This window comes from Polypterus senegalus, chromosome 15 (assembly GCF_016835505.1).
Source record: "Polypterus senegalus isolate Bchr_013 chromosome 15, ASM1683550v1, whole genome shotgun sequence".
NCBI classification, from domain to species: Eukaryota; Metazoa; Chordata; class Cladistia; order Polypteriformes; family Polypteridae; genus Polypterus; species Polypterus senegalus.
The window spans coordinates 105700858-105716918 of NC_053168.1; the positions used below are offsets into that span (position 1 = coordinate 105700858).

General features: G+C 37.3%; 1 protein-coding gene across 2 annotated transcripts in view; it reads left to right on the plus strand.

Moving 5' to 3' along the window:
• Nucleotides 1-16061, plus strand: part of LOC120516150 (SREBF chaperone) — a 130863-nt gene that overhangs the window by 87847 nt on the left and 26955 nt on the right. For both annotated transcript variants that reach the window (XM_039737620.1, XM_039737621.1), the window contains exons 10-13: nucleotides 2759-2853; nucleotides 3061-3159; nucleotides 7069-7302; nucleotides 12007-12392. In XM_039737620.1, coding sequence (XP_039593554.1) covers nucleotides 2759-2853; nucleotides 3061-3159; nucleotides 7069-7302; nucleotides 12007-12392 — 814 coding nt within the window. The remainder of the gene's footprint in view (nucleotides 1-2758; nucleotides 2854-3060; nucleotides 3160-7068; nucleotides 7303-12006; nucleotides 12393-16061) is intronic.

A 16061-nucleotide genomic window follows, 5' to 3' on the forward strand; every position in this document is an offset into this window, starting at 1 on the left:
TATACATAAGACAAACATCAAAATTAATCACAACACGTATACAGGAACATCACAACGCCGTCAGAAGAAAGGACTCACGATCACTGATCTATACGCATACTAAATTAACAGGACATGCATTTAACTGGAAAAATGTACAAGTAAAATCTAAGGCCAGTACTAAAAGTGCCAGAGAGCTTACCGAATCTTGGCTATCAAATGAGAGTGCCATCAACAGACACTTGGACATAAATCCAGCATATGCAAACTTACGAAGAACATTTTCATTATAAATAAAACTTTACCTCCAATACCCCAACCCGTTAACCCTGATTTAGCCACCTTCCCAACGTAATCTTTGCTATATATTGCCTTTGATTCTTGTAAATCTAAGCATTATCCTCTGAAGACCCTTGGCAGGGGTTGAAAGCTCAGAAATAAAAACTACTTTATGATACATGATTTATTTTTTCTCCCTTTGTGGATCTCCAGCTGCAAATATATAAGCAAAGCAAAATCCTGGCATACAAAGGCATTCGTGGTGCTTTTTATATTCAAACATCATATTCTCTTAAGTAATGACACAATACATTTTAAAAGTCTCACATACCGTCTTCTGTGCTGTTTTTTTTTTTTTTTGTTGCACCTTTACAATACTGTCAGAATGTACGGTGGCTTATTTGAGCCACAGACAAAAAAAAATTAAGGATATAATGAAAATATCTATTTTGTGATTAAAGTAAAAATTTCGGCTTTAACCTCATAGTTTACTTTAGCGTTAAAGCAGACTGTCGTAAACGTCATCTTAAAACCGACCCAGATGTTAAATCGCTATGCGCTTCTGAGGCTTCCTCCTGATCAGACAGCAGCGGCAAGCAGCATCACCACACAGAACACATTTAATATATAATAATCCAGCTCTCTGCACATTTAGAATTCTTAGATTTATATACATATGAAAAAGTTTGGGAACCCAACCCTCAGCCTGCATAATAATTTACTCTACTTTCAACTCTACTTTTCAAAGATAACAGTGGTATGTCTTTCATTTTCTAGGAACATCTGAGTACTGGGATGTTTTCCAAACAAAGAATTTTAGTGAAGCAGTATTTAGTTGTATGAAATTAAGTCAAATGTGAAAAACCGGCTGTTCAAGAATTTGGGTCCCCTTGTAATTTTGCTGATTGTGAATGCTTGTAACTGCTCAATATTCATTACTTGCATCACCAAATTGGTTGGATTAGCCAGTTAAGCCTTGAACTTCATAAACAGATGTGTCCAATCATGAGGAAAGGTATTTAAGGTTGTCAATTGCAAGTTGTGCTTCCCTTTGACTGTCCTCTGAAGAGTGACAGCATGGGATCCTCAAAGCAACTCTCAAAAGATCTGAAAACAAAGATTGTTCAGTATCATGGTTTAGGGGAAGGGTACAAAAAGCATTCTCAGAGGTTTAAACTGTCAGTTTCAACTGTAAGTAATGTAATCAGGAAATGGAAGGCCACAGGCACAGTTGCTGTTAAACCCAGGTCTGGCAGGCCAAGAAAAGTACAGGAGTATCATATGTGCAGCATTGTGAGAATGGTTACAGACAACCCACAGATCACCTCCAAAGACCTGCAAGAACATCTTGCTGCAGATGGTGTATCTGTACATTGTTCTACAATTCAGCACAATTTGCACAAAGAACATCTGTACGGCAAGGTTGAGAAAGAAGCCCTTTCTGCACTCACGCCACAAACAGAGTTGCTTGTTGTATGCAAATGCTCATTTAGACAAGCCAGTTTCATTTTGGAACAAAGTACTTTGGACTGATGAGACAAAAATTGAATTATTTGGTCATAATAAAAGGCACTTTGCATGGCGGAAGAAGAACACCGCATTCCAAGAAAAACACCTGCTACCTACTGTCAAATTTGGTGGAGATTTCATCATGCTGTGGGGCCGTGTGGCTAGTTCAGGGACTGGGGCCCTTGTTAAAGTCGAGGGTCGGATGAATTCAACCCAATATCAACAAATTCTAATTGAGCTAATGCCCTGCCCAGAGATTTTGCTTCTGTCCTGCGCCGATGCTGTTGAAATGGGTGCATCCCCGAATTGATGGATATAATCATTAAACATCCTTTTCAGAGATATTGAGACAAGGTGGCACAAGATCTTGTGTAACCTATATCTGTATGCTATAGGAAAGTCCATGTAATTGTCTGCCAATGGGAAATTTAACAATAATCCCTTCTGTGAAATTAACTAAGTGTGGTGTTTAGTACCTTATAATGCTGAAATCACGTCAGTGGTGGCATATGTATGGATCTTATCGATGCAAAGTACAAAAACTCCAAACCAACTGTCAGATGTATATAAAGATGAGTGAAAAATATTATAAATACTGCAATATGGAATTTACCTGTCCTCATAATGGGATGTTAAGTTTGTAGCTGATGTCTGTGTGAGCTGGAGTGACCGAGGTGTTTAGTGCAACTCAGTACCATGAGCTGGATATATTTGTGATAATGTACAAAAACATTCCTATCTTTTTTTTTTTCCTATAAATTTCTTGGTATATTCTTTTTTTAGGTATTGAGCACATTTATATATATTCAGCTCCTTTTTTGCCCTAAAATATTTTGAGTTAGTCACTAACATTTTCACTTATACTCATTCGACCAGTAAAACATGCTTTAAAAACACAGGTGAAGTTAAATTTTAATTTGTGTCTCACAGTGTTATTGCTGGCATTTTCTAGTTACTGGTTGTTTTGATCACAGTTTTCTTATTCACCAAGGTCTGAGTAATGAGAGCTGGTCCATCATGAAGAACATGGCAACAGAACTGGGAATCATTATAATTGGTTACTTCACCCTTGTTCCCGCAATCCAGGTATTGTTTGACAATAGTTTCTCTAGCATTAGTAGACCTTGCTGTTCTGGTTCACAATTCACGTTTTCACATTAATGCAGCTACAGTTAACCAAGTGTGATCCTCATAAATCAATAATAATAATAATAATTACTCTTTACATTTATATAGTGGTTTTCTCATCAGGCATTTTCTAAATGTGACTCAATTTCCCATGTCTTCATTTAGGAGTTTTGTCTCTTCGCTGTGGTGGGACTTGTGTCAGATTTCTTTTTGCAGATGTTTTTCTTTACTACAGTCCTCTCCATTGATATTCGACGTATGGAGGTGAGCACAATTCAGGGGATATGTCATGTATGTGAACTTTTTAAAGCACTCAAGTGTTGGTACACTTCACCTGTACCCCTTTAAATTCCACTGAGTTTAATGCCTTGTTTTCACCCAAGTCCAACAATAAGTATTAAAAGACCAGCAAATGCGGGTTTAAATCAGTTTATTCTCATAAAGGGTACTTTCTATTATAAGCTTGAGCATACACTATTACAAATTCAGTATATTTAAAATTATATCAGAGAAAACAAAACTAATGATGGATGCATATATACATAAAATTATTTAGCATTTTTTCACTACTAAATGATTTCTTAGAGCTTCCAAATATAATCAAAAGTAACAAGAATGCATTGTGTTTTTAAAACCTATTGGAATATTATGAGGTTTCTCTTGGAACAAAAAAAAAAAAATGAAACCGTTTGGTTTTGGTACATTCCTGTGTTTTTATACTGTCAGTCAAACGTTTTACAACACCCCCCAATTCATACCCCAAGCGCCAATAATTTTTCCAATTTTTTGAAATTTAAGCATTTCCAGTCCAGTGAATTATTTAAAATTGTACAAAGGTCAGAGGTAAACAATCCGAAAGAGAAAAAAAAAGTTTAGGTGACCAAAAGCTGAAAAACAATGCAATTTTCAGAGTTTTACAAAAATACCTCTTTTCAGGGAACAATTTACTAGATTAACAGCTTACATCTTTTCTGTAACAGTGGGAGTTAATTAAGCCTTGAAGGTTTATATAAACAATTCCTACAGGTATCCCAACTTCTTTTAATTGCTTACAAACCCTTTGACATTATAAAGCAGTGTTTAAAGAAACTGTGTTGCAACACCCTCTGAAACATTATTTGGACATTATTTTACTGCATGAAGTAATATGTTGCAATCAAAAATGCAAGAAAAGGAAATTAATAAAAAAGACAGACATACGCCATTATAATAATTAAAATGTAGGTGTTTCCATTAGAGAAATTGCACAAAAAGCAACTGTCAGTGCGTAAAATTTCCTACTCAATTGAATGGAACTTGGACACTGCCAGGAACAAGTCTGGCTGACCTAAAGCCACAACAGAATCAGAAGACAAGCTTTTGAGAGTTAACAGTTTGCACGATAGATGCCTCAGGACAACAGCTTCAAGTATAGCTTAACGGTGGTCGAAGTAAGCAAGCCTGAAACAAGGGAAGACTTCAAGTTGAAGGTTTGAAAGACCAAGTGACAGTAAGAAAGCCCTTGCTAAATTGGTCAAATGTTTTAAAACAGTCCCATATTTTTCTGTTTTTATTGAAATGTATGCAGTTTAATGTGTCAATGTACTCTGAAATTAAAACGTTGAAAGTGAAATATATTTAATATTACTTTTTTTAAAAATATATATTAGTCTGTGGTTCTTGCAGGATGTGCCATAATTCTTCTTTGTTCATTTGCGTGGCCAAGTAATCTGACCCACCTTCAGTTATGCTGAGGTTAGGGCCCGGAGGTTGCCAATATAGTACTCCCATTTTTCTGTAATTTCCAGATAGTGTTATTTATGTTTTTAGTTATTTGAGGTTCTTAGAATTCTGCTTTTGCCAATTAGTTATTTTTTCCCCTCAAAGCTACAGCACGATTAATCAAAATATGTTTGGCTCTTCCACTTATTGGCTTTCTGCAAAAATGGTTCTTTGTTGCATTAAGCCCTGCCAGATCATTTCTTTTAAGGCTTCTTTCTTTGTAGATCAAAGCACATACTCTACTGCCAAACACCTAGCAATTATTTCACATAACGTGGTTTTCTTTAAGTGCAGTTCATCAGATGCAGTCAGCTTGTTTTGTCTTCCATTTTGTTTTCTGTCTTCAGCTTTCCAAGTTTCTTCAATTTCTTTCTGATTGCTTGTGGATAGAGTACATATGACAAAAGGGGACAAATAGACCCTGCTTTCCTTTATTACTGCTTACAGTCTACAAAAAAATATTTTCACTATATTTTTTGTATTCGGTCCATATTGCTGCATGCAGCCATGGTGAATTCATCTGGAAGATCTGAAGACATTGTCCTTATTCCCATAAACAAATCCCTTTACTCTGATGTTGAAACTGTTGGCACCTCCAAAATGCTTACTTTTTATGTAATAAAGTCTGATTAATTAATGGATGACTAGTGAAAGCTCCTTTGAAAAGCCCATTGCCTTTATCTATCATAACAATAAAGAGTTATGAGATATTCAGGAAAAAATACAGAGTGAACCCTAAAGATTGCTAAATTCCACAGGGCAGCAGGAGACCAATATTTACCTGTGAAAAAACAAGTATACAATCTCTCTTACAAATGAAATAAATTAGAAGATAAAAAGAAAAATAACAGTGCACGCCTTATAGGGATCATGGACAGTACCTGAAAACAAATGTTACCTGTAATATTTTCTTGGACTTCAGGGCTCCTTCCTTACTATCAAACAATGTCAGAGAGTATAGAGTTATAACTCTTAATGTTAGTTCTTTGCACCCAATCCTACTGATAACGCCTTTCTAAAATCATTTACACCACCAGTTGTTCCCCAGTATAATTGCTGCATCACAACTACCTTCTCACAGAATAGTTTGACTGTCTTCATCCATGAGCTGGTTAGTGATCTCTTAGTAAGATGACTGCACATTATTGCATTTTTCTACTGATTGGTGTTCTTGGTCTTTTTTTCTGTATTAGCCTGAAGGTACTCAATGTTTGTTTTTAGTTATTTTAACACAGCACGTTTGCTGTATTCCCTGTGAATACTCTTGTCATCTTGAGGTCTCCTGCACCACTGCATAACAGATAGGCCTAATGGCACCATGTGTGATAAGATTATTTGACTCTCTCTGTGTTAACCAAACCTGTTTTGTTTAAACCATCTTGCAAGATATCGATGGGTAAAATGCAAGAAATTCTTGTTACTTTTTGTTATGTCATCTTTATTTGCAGCATTTAGTCTAATGTAAAATAGTGTTTTCATGAGAAAATATCTAATTAGTGCTCAGATAATAAGATGTAAAATAAATTTGGGTAGTTTAACTTTCTCTCAGTGCTATATACAGTAGTAAGTACAGTGTTTCCAAATTGTTCATAAGTAAGGGCAAAGGATGTGAAGCACCATAGAAACAGTCCCCCATCCCCATTATTCACCTGAAATATGTATTAGTATTTGAAAACTGAATTTATTTTTCTTGTGTATGAGAGTTCAGTAATTTTAGAAAATAGTAAGTTCATTGTTTTCATGTACTACCTCATGGCAAAGTACTTCAAGCATTTTAAATATATTTTAAAATATTTAAGCAATATTTTACATATGAAACATTCTAATCTCAATTATCACTTCCCATCTCTTGAGGACTTATCTAGCATAGATGTCACGTGTACCAATGTATGGATTGAGTTCTGTGACTAAATATAACCTTTCTTACTGTGGATATTGCCTAGATCCACTTTTAGTATTAAAAGCATTAAATAAGATTGGTTGAATAAAGTATTGACAGTTTCCCATACAGATATGATTTTAGCTTTCATTTCAGTTAAAGAAGAGAATTATAATTACATTGTAGAATCTAGTTTCATTACCTAATATGATATATTGGAAAATCTCAATATTTTTATAATCTAAGTGTTTGGATGATATTGTATTGTTTGGTTCCTGGCAGTTCTCAAACTACACCCATGAACTTAGATAATTGTTTAGTAGTGTTAAAAACTTGTACTCCTACTCTGCCACCGAAGGTGCTAGATACTGAACTGCAGGTGGAATTAGTGTTACATGGTTGGTAGAGTTTTGAATTTTTGTTTTCTTCTGGAATTTAGTCATAAATGTTAGATTGCTATCCCAGACATTGTTTTGTACTGTGTGGAGTTGAATTTGTATGTATTACCATTTGATAACACATTGTGACTCCAGTTAGCTGATCTGAATCGACGTCTGCCTGCTGAAGCTTGCCTTCCTCCTGCCAAGTCCTCTACACTCCGAGCACGAGATTCACAGCAAAGATACGAGAGACAGACAGCACTGCGAGCTTCAACTCCCCATACAATTACGCTTCAGCCATCCTCTTTTCGGAACTTGCGCCTCCCGAAGAGACTGCGTGTTATTTATTTCCTTGCAAGAACACGTCTTGCCCAGCGTATTATTATGGTGAGTAGCATCTTTTTTTTGTATTTTTGTGTGGTCTTTCATCAGTCTTCTTAGACAATGTTTAAGATATCGTAATAATTGCAGTTTAATAACATTTTTGCATGAAAGCATCAGTTCTTTGTGCGGTCATGGCTAAAAAAGGGAAAATATTTGCATTAGCACATTTCAGAGTCACTTTATTGCTAGCATGTGAAACATACCAGAATTAGCTTTGGTTAGGTGCAAAAACATGGAATACAAGACAATACCAACTGACGACAACACAATTTCAACCCACCATTAACCTGACCCTTTGCAAAGAACTGTACTCTTGAACATAAACATTTACAAACTTCAATAGTACTGTCAATTAAATAAAAAAAATACACAAAATAATATAAACTAGCCAACCCGTGGCGTAGCATACACCGCATATAATTATTGATGAGTGAACACTTCCTGAAAGACACAGTTGTCCAAATGGAGAGGGTTTGAGGATACAACGGTCAGTGAATGAAAAGATGGAATTCTGGAGAGAGCAACATACAATTGTCCGTGAGTGAAAACAGGTTTTGGCAGATACAGGCATATTTTTTTGAAAGTTTGTCCTTGTGCCTTATTAATAGTCATTGCAAACGCCAATCTAACAGGAAATTGTCTGCGTGTAAAAGTAAAAGGCAAATTAGAATCTTATGGGGTCAGGGAAATCCGGGGAATAAGGACAGTTTGTGAGGTAGCAGATATGATAGTCTTACACTCCAGTACATTGTGGTGAATGCTGGTAACAGAAAGTCTAGTGCCATTAACCCATGGGTGGGGCTCTGTGAGTTAGCGGTCGTGGCTCTCTGTCTTGCGTGCGGTGAAAAGTCAACGTGGCTCAGGGGTGCATATGGACTTTTGCACAGATGAAAGCGACTGAGGCTGTGTTTGGTGAGTTGTTGCATGCGGGCACTTGAGCAGGCAGTGCACATGCCTCGAGAGCGACACTGGACACGGGAAGACGGTTACAGTTGGCGTGTGTGGCTCTGTCGTGTGTATCCCATGACACGGTAGAGGGTTAGAGTTGGCGGGCAGGGCTCTGTCGAGCGTATCCCATGGTCTTAGAGTTGGCGTGCATGGCTCTCTGTCTTGGTTGCGCTCACTGTCTTGAGTGCCCTTAGTGAATTATATATATAGATATCAAATAGTTATAAGCTGAGCAAGTATGAACCATTTACAAATAGAAAAACAGCACATTTACTAGTTATATGTTGTAAAAACAGGAGTAACCCTATGTAAGTTTATTTAGGATTTGAATTCTTTGAGGAAGGACGCTGCAGAGATGGTATGTAGTTCAGGTTGTGATAGACTGGTACCTCCTCTGTGATGGCAATTTAATGTACAGATGGTTGGAGTCAGCTGCAATCTTTCCTGGTCTCTGTTTTGCTCTGGCGATGGACAGACCTTTTAATGCTGAGAGACAACAACCAATTTTCTCTGCTTAACAAATCACCCACCTTAACTGACTCTTAGAAAGGGAGGAGGCAGAAGGAAACCATGATGGAGGTGGTCACAATACCTCACAATGATGGCTGAGTAAAAATTTAACAACATAAAATTATTGTTTTTGTTTGGGGTGATGTCATTTGTGTACATCCGGTGTAGTGCATCGTGGAGGCAGGAGAACATAAAAGCTATTTTATCTAATGTCACTGGTGTGGTGCCATTGTGTGCTTTTCTAACCCTTCCCTGCCAGTCGGTAATGGAGATTGTGTGCTGATATATAACTTGCAGCACCTCATCTGGTTACTAATGACTGCATATCTTGTTTGATAGATTGTTTGGCTCTTTCTTGTTTTCCTTTCAAGGAGTTAAAGCAAAGAACAAACAGTGACAATATATTAGAAATATTTATGAGATGGTTTTTCAGGTTGGAAAATGTAACTATTAAATATATTTCCTTACAGTGCTTAATCTTGGACATTCTAGGATGGTAGAAATGTTTGTTTATACATCCATTTTCAAAATTGCTTATTTCAATTAAGGATCACAGGAAGCTGGTTCCAATCCCAGCACGGCAGGAACAAATCGATTACATCAAAGTGCATACCTACATCCATGGGCAGTCATACCAAACCAGTTTAAAAAAACCTGCTGTTCCTTAAGGCATATTAGTGGAAAAATTAGAAGAAAATGTAAAATTATGTACAGTACTTGTATTGCCTATGCGAGAAATAGATGAAGAAAAGCACCACAAACACATTTGTATGTCAGCATTTCAGTTTGATGTTTTTCTTCAACACATCGAACCATTCATCAAGCATTGAAGCACGTACATTGATCCTGTAGGATCTCCAAAGTGGCTTGCTGTCACATGTTGATAGTAAACAAAGACTCTGATATCATGTTCCAACTTGAACACACTATGCCCTCCAATTTTTTGCTAGGACTGCAACTCACGCATGTGTCGCATTAATTTCTGAGGATTTGCTCAGAGGATGCATCAGATAAATGCCTGGAACACATGGCAGCCATGATGTGTATGCGTTCTGAGCATGAAGTATAAACTGGACCTTAGGTGGCAGTGCTAAATACTTTGTTATATATAATTAAAATATATCATCCCTATTGAAGAAGAAAATGGTAAAAATATGTTTCTTTTAATTCTGCTAGTTCTTTAACATATTAACATGTAAAATATTAAAATATTTAATTTTTTTTGAGTTTTGGAGGTAATGTCTTATTGCTTGAAATTCCATACCAGGGGTTATCAAACTAGGGGCTGCAGAAGCCCTGCTGAAGTTCAGATTCTTAATAAATGAAGCCAGATTTTAAAGTCTGTCTTTAAATTATCTCTTGTAGTCTTTTTCAGATAAATATACTGTATAACAAAGTATGCCAAAAATGTCTAACTGATACTTGTGTGACAAAGAAAATAATATAATTTTGTTGTTCTAAATACGTTTTTTTAATATACTGTGTAACATTTTGATAGAGTATCTTTTGTCTAAATCTAAATAGTTTATTTTTTAAGCCAGTGCCCTCCAAAGCTTTATACCATCTGGTCAGCACTGCCAGACCTTGAATTGCTTATTTTACTCTTAAACTTATTATTCATTGTTTGTAATTGCTCTTTATGAGCAATAATTTGCACATAGAAAAGAAAGTAGTAGTTCTCCTTCTGACTTGTGAACTTGTTTCCATTTATACCTATTTGTATTCATCATAATCTATCTGGTTTTAATAAAATATTTGAAAGAGAAAAAAGTGAACAAAATGAGAATCACTTGTCCACTTCATTTGGATGCTGTTTTTCAAAATGAAAAACTTGTGATATAAGAATGACCTGATATGCCATGCCTGAATGAAAACACTAACAAGATGTAACATTATAGAAGATCTTTTTATTGGCAAAAATTTTTTATCTAATTAAGCAGTCTCCTTTGAACAGAAACCCGTAGCCACTATGGCCCTCCAATACCAGTTTTCCCCACCTCTGCTTTACATAAATTATAAACTATAGGAACACCATATTTATCCCTAGGGTGCCTTACTTTTAGCATCACCTAATTCAGAAAAAAGTTAGCTGCACCATAACAACAACCACAACAATTTGTTTTTTGTATAGCCCAAACTCAACCAAGAAGTGCTGCAATGGGCTTTAACAGGCCGTTTTTTGACAGCTCCCCTGCCTTGACACACCCTACGAAGACGATAAAAAAAAACCTCCCCCAAAAAAAAACCCTTGTAGAGAGAGACCCTTTCTAGGTATGTTGGGTATGCAATGGGTTTAAAAAAATGGGGTCAATACAATACACAAAACTGATTAGATGTAATCCTCTTCTCAGGTGTAAATGGCGAATCTATTATTGTTACCTCAGAAATACACTATTATAGTATAATAGTAATAGTATAAGCTACAAAGCAAAATGCAAGAATAGAATTTATTACATATGAGAATTCAGAGGAGACTTTGGTCAACAAGCTGCATCCCGACGACCCCACCCCCCCCACTGGCCATTCCACAGCTAAGTCAGTGCTGGTCGGCTAATCTGATGAACGGACCTTTTTACCAATGATTCCAATGCTCCTTTGTCAGAGATGACTCTTGCATAGGCAGGCAAGCAGCTTAGCAGTAGAGCAGTGGCACCGAGAATACAAAGAATAGAAACAGAGTAGGTGAGTGTTAGTGACAAATTATAAATATCATATTTCTTATGTTTTAGTACTAATGACTAACAACAGAGATGTAGTATGCACACATTCAAACCATTTTTTCTCTAAGTAGTAGATGAATCAATATGTTAATTTTGACTTTTGCATATTGAGCGGTGTTTTTCCACACATGCCCTCTGGAATTTCCCGTTTAATTTTGAAATTGTTGCCCTTTTGTGTTTTTTGAGATCTGTGGTTAGCAAGTGATCTATTTGACTCTTAATTCTGAAAATGTCATGTAACTTTACAATGTTTACACTACAGAAATAAGCCATAAAATGAAACTTGTAGACTGTAAGACATTTTGGAATAGAGTCCCATATAAACTGATTTAGTTGTATAATGCAATCCAAAACGATGTAAAATATCCTAAGAAACAGCAGAGTACAGAAGATATATTAAAGTTTCATAGCTGTCAGAGTTCTAGAGAAGTCCCACTTACTCTGCTGATGTTGTCTCTTCTGGGACAATTCACACATGGTGTTAGAAATTTCATTTGGGGATATAATATTTGCTCTCTCTTTTTGCCAGGTGGGCACTGTTATCTGGATTGGGATTTTGGTATACACAGATCCTGCTGGACTGGGCACATATCTAGCTGCTCAAGTATCAGAGCAGAGTCCTCTGGGAGATGCAGGGCTGCCCCCATTGGCTGTACCCCCTGTCTTTCCTGGTGGGGCTCCAGAAAGTTCTTTGAATGTGTTGCCACCTTCTGATGCAACCCCATTTTTGGAGAACAAATCACAAGATGATCAACAGTTTGTGTGGAACATTCCCACTGGCCATGTTTCAGGACCAGACATTGCTGCTGGCCTAGAGATTTCTTGGAGCCCTGGAGAAGAGGAGATTTGGAGAAAGTTATCCTTTCGACACTGGCCTTCACTGTTTGGCTATTATAATATCACCCTGGCTAAGAGGTATTCTTATGCATTTGTGAGTGAATGACAGTTTTATATTTTACTTGATAAGGAATATATGCTGTATTACTGATGATTAAAGTTTTCAGAGAGAGGATTGTTTCTTCAGTGTCTTATAACTGTATAGGAAAACAGCTTACTGATTAACTTTGCTTATCTGGGAGTTTGCAGTAAATCCAGTGCCTATAAACAGTATTCACTACCTTGGATGTTTTCACATTTTATTGTTATTTTGAATTACAGTAGACATTAATCAACCCTTTAATGGTCAAAGTGAAAACACATCTCTGCAGAGTGATCTAGATTAATTGGAAATATAAAACACAAAATAATTGATTGCATAAGTAGTCCCCCAGTCAGTATTTAGCAGATGGAACTTTACAGAATTAACTGCCTTGGGTGTGTATGGACAGGTCTCTATTAGCATTACACATCAAGACATGTCTATAATTTCCCATTCCTCTTTGCAAAACTGCTCAAGCTCTGTTAGATTGCATGGTTGTGAGTTAACAGCTTTTTAAAAGTCCAGTAACAATTTGTCAATTGATTTGAACTCTGACTTGGCTACTCCAGGGCATTAACATTGGTGGGGTTTTTTTGCCATTCCTGTCTAGCTTTGGCTTTATACTTGGGTTCATTGTCTTTCTGGAAAACATTTTTTTTTTCTCAAAGTGCAGGTTTCTTGCAGACTGCAGCAGGTTTTCCTCTAGGATTTGCATATATTTGGTTACATTCATTTTACCCTCTACCCTCACAAGTCTTCCAAAGCCTGATGCAGAGTACATCCCACAGCAATATGCTGTTACCACCTTGCTTCATGGTGAGGGTTGTACTACCTCCTAACTTAAGCTGCAGCCACAAAATCAAAACACCACTATCATGATATCAGTAATACTGAATATTCTTCACAGAAATCTTTCAGGTTTCCATGTCCAACACTCGTCCTATTTAACCCATTCTATTAAGGAAGCTGTGGCTTCCTTTGCTCATTTTGGTGCCCAATTTAACCTCAGTTGTACCCGATTGAGCACTTTATATATGCTATAGAATTAAACTCAAGGCATATTATTAACTGTCCAGTATAACAAGATGTATACCAGTTGGTTGTCTCATGATGTATGTTCATATTTGTAATGCACTCCTGTAGACAATTAACGTTGTACAGAATAACATCTCAGATTTCATAAGGTGTCAACAAACATACTTATCATTCCTTGAAGGAAAACTGACACCCCTTTTATCATCCCTTACATAGTAAAGGATAGCAAAACCTTGTTGCCACTCCCTTCACTTTTCACAGATCATGAACAGATCATGATCATCTTGCTTGAACTCTGAGTCTGTCTGTCTTAGTTAACCAGTAGCTTTTACGGCTGGTGTTAATCTATCCATCCATCCATTGTCCAACCCGCTATATCCTAACTACAGGGTCACAGGGGTTTGCTGGAGCCAAACCCAGCCAACACAGGGCGCAAGGCAGGAAACAAACCCCGGGCAGGGCGCCAGCCCACCACAGGGCGAGCACACACACACACACACACACACACACACCAAGCATACACTAGGGACAATTTAGAATCGCCACTGCACCTAATCTGCATGTCTTTGGACTCTGGGAGGAAACCGGAGTACCCGGAGGAAACCCACGCAGACACGGGGAGAACATGCAAACTCCACACAGAGCAGACCTGGGAAGTGAACCCGGGTCTCCTAACTGTGAGGAAACAGTGCTACCCACTGTGCCACGTGCCACCCAGGGTCAATCTACCATTTGAGTAATTGTGCTTGTAGAAATCTGCCTTGATATCTTGTGCATACAACATACGGATATTCTTTAGGTAATATATACAGTGGGTATAGAAAATAATCACTCCCTTCGAAATATTCCCTTTTTTTTTTTTTTTTTTGCTTTACAGCCTTAAATAAAAACACACAAACCAATATTTTTTCCAGCTATACTTACTCAATGCAATCTATAACATCGAAGTGAAAAATATCACAGTGACCGTTCAGAAAAATTATAAAAAAAAAAATCCAAAACAAGACATACTGAGTTTAATAAAGAATCAGACAAACTACCGCCCCCGCCCGTCAATATTTTGTTGAACCAACTTTTGCTTTAATGACAGCCTTGAGTCAGTTGGGGTACTCTGTCAGCTTTGCACATCTAGATTGAGTAATATTTACCCACTCCTCTTTACAGAAACTGTTCAAGTTCAGTCGGATTGAATGGTGAGCATTGGTGGTCTGCTGTCTTCAAATATTTCCACAGAATTTCAATGGGATTTAGGTCTTGGCTGTGACTGAGCCACATGAGGACATTCACTTTTTTCTCCTTCAGCCACTGTGTGGTGAATTTTGCTGTGTGCTTCTGGTCATTGTCGTATTGAAAGGTGAACATTCTGCTCATTTTCAACTATCTGGCAGAATTTTGCCCCATCCATTTTTCTCTCTACCCTAACAAGAGCCCCAGGCCCTGCAGCAGAAAAACACCCCCACAACAGGATGCTGTCACCGCCATGCTTTTCTGTAGGTATGGTTTGTTGTGTATGGTGAGCTGCATTGGATTTCCGCCAGGTATTCCATTTGGTATTGAGGCCAAATAGTTTGATTTTGGTCTCATCTGACCATAAAACCTTTTCCCACTTGGCATCAGAATCTTCAAGGTGCATTCTGGCAAAGCTCAAATGAGCCTTAATGTGGCCTTTCTTGAGAAGCAAGTGGCTTTTTCCTTGTGGCCCTCCCGATCAAGCCACAATTGTGGAGTGCTTGTGAAATTATTGTCACATGCACACAATGACCACTCTTTTCCATAAATTCCTGTAACTCCTTCAAAGTGGCCATTGGCCTCTTGATTGCCTCTCTTACTAGTTCCTCCTTGCTCTTCCATCTAGTGCGGAGGGATGGCTGGATCCGGACACTTGCCACTTCTTTATTATGGACTTTGCTATTCTCCATGGGATTGATAAAGCCTTTGAGATTTTTTGTATCCATCTCCTGCCTTATGTCTGTCCACAGCTCTATCCCTGAAATCTTTTGAAACTGGCTTGCCACCCTTAGTCAGTTGTTTGCTGTCAGTTGCACTGCCAAGCAAGGGAATGCTCCTGGAACAGCTGGTTTTATGCTTCACTAATCACACTGATACAATTGATCACAGGTGGAAGCCAGTAACCATGGTATGCAATGGAAATGGTGGGCAGTTACACCTGATTGAGTTTACAAATATTGTTTGGGGGTCCTTTATTAATCTCAGTACTTCTTGTTTTTTATTGTTTTAAATTCTTCTGAACTATAGCTGTGATATCTTTCCCTTGTTAAAGATTGCATTGAGTAAGTAAAGCTGGAAAATATATTGGTTTGTGTGTTTTCATTTAAGGCTGTAAAGCAAAAAAAATGAGAATATTTTGAAGGGGGTGATTCTTTTGTATACCCACTGTAACTTGTGTTCTCAAAATATTACTTAGTCCCATAAAGTATTGTTTGCACAAGATTAAAAAGAGGCTCCAATATAAGATAGCTTAAGAAGAGGAGAAAATGATTACTTCAACCTGGTTCTTTAAATTTAAGGGTGAATTCTTGAAGGCAGAAATTTTTTTAGGTGACGTTTTCAAATTCATGCCTGGGGATAGTGCACATTCAGTTTTCTTGTCTCAGTAGTTAGTTAGAAGT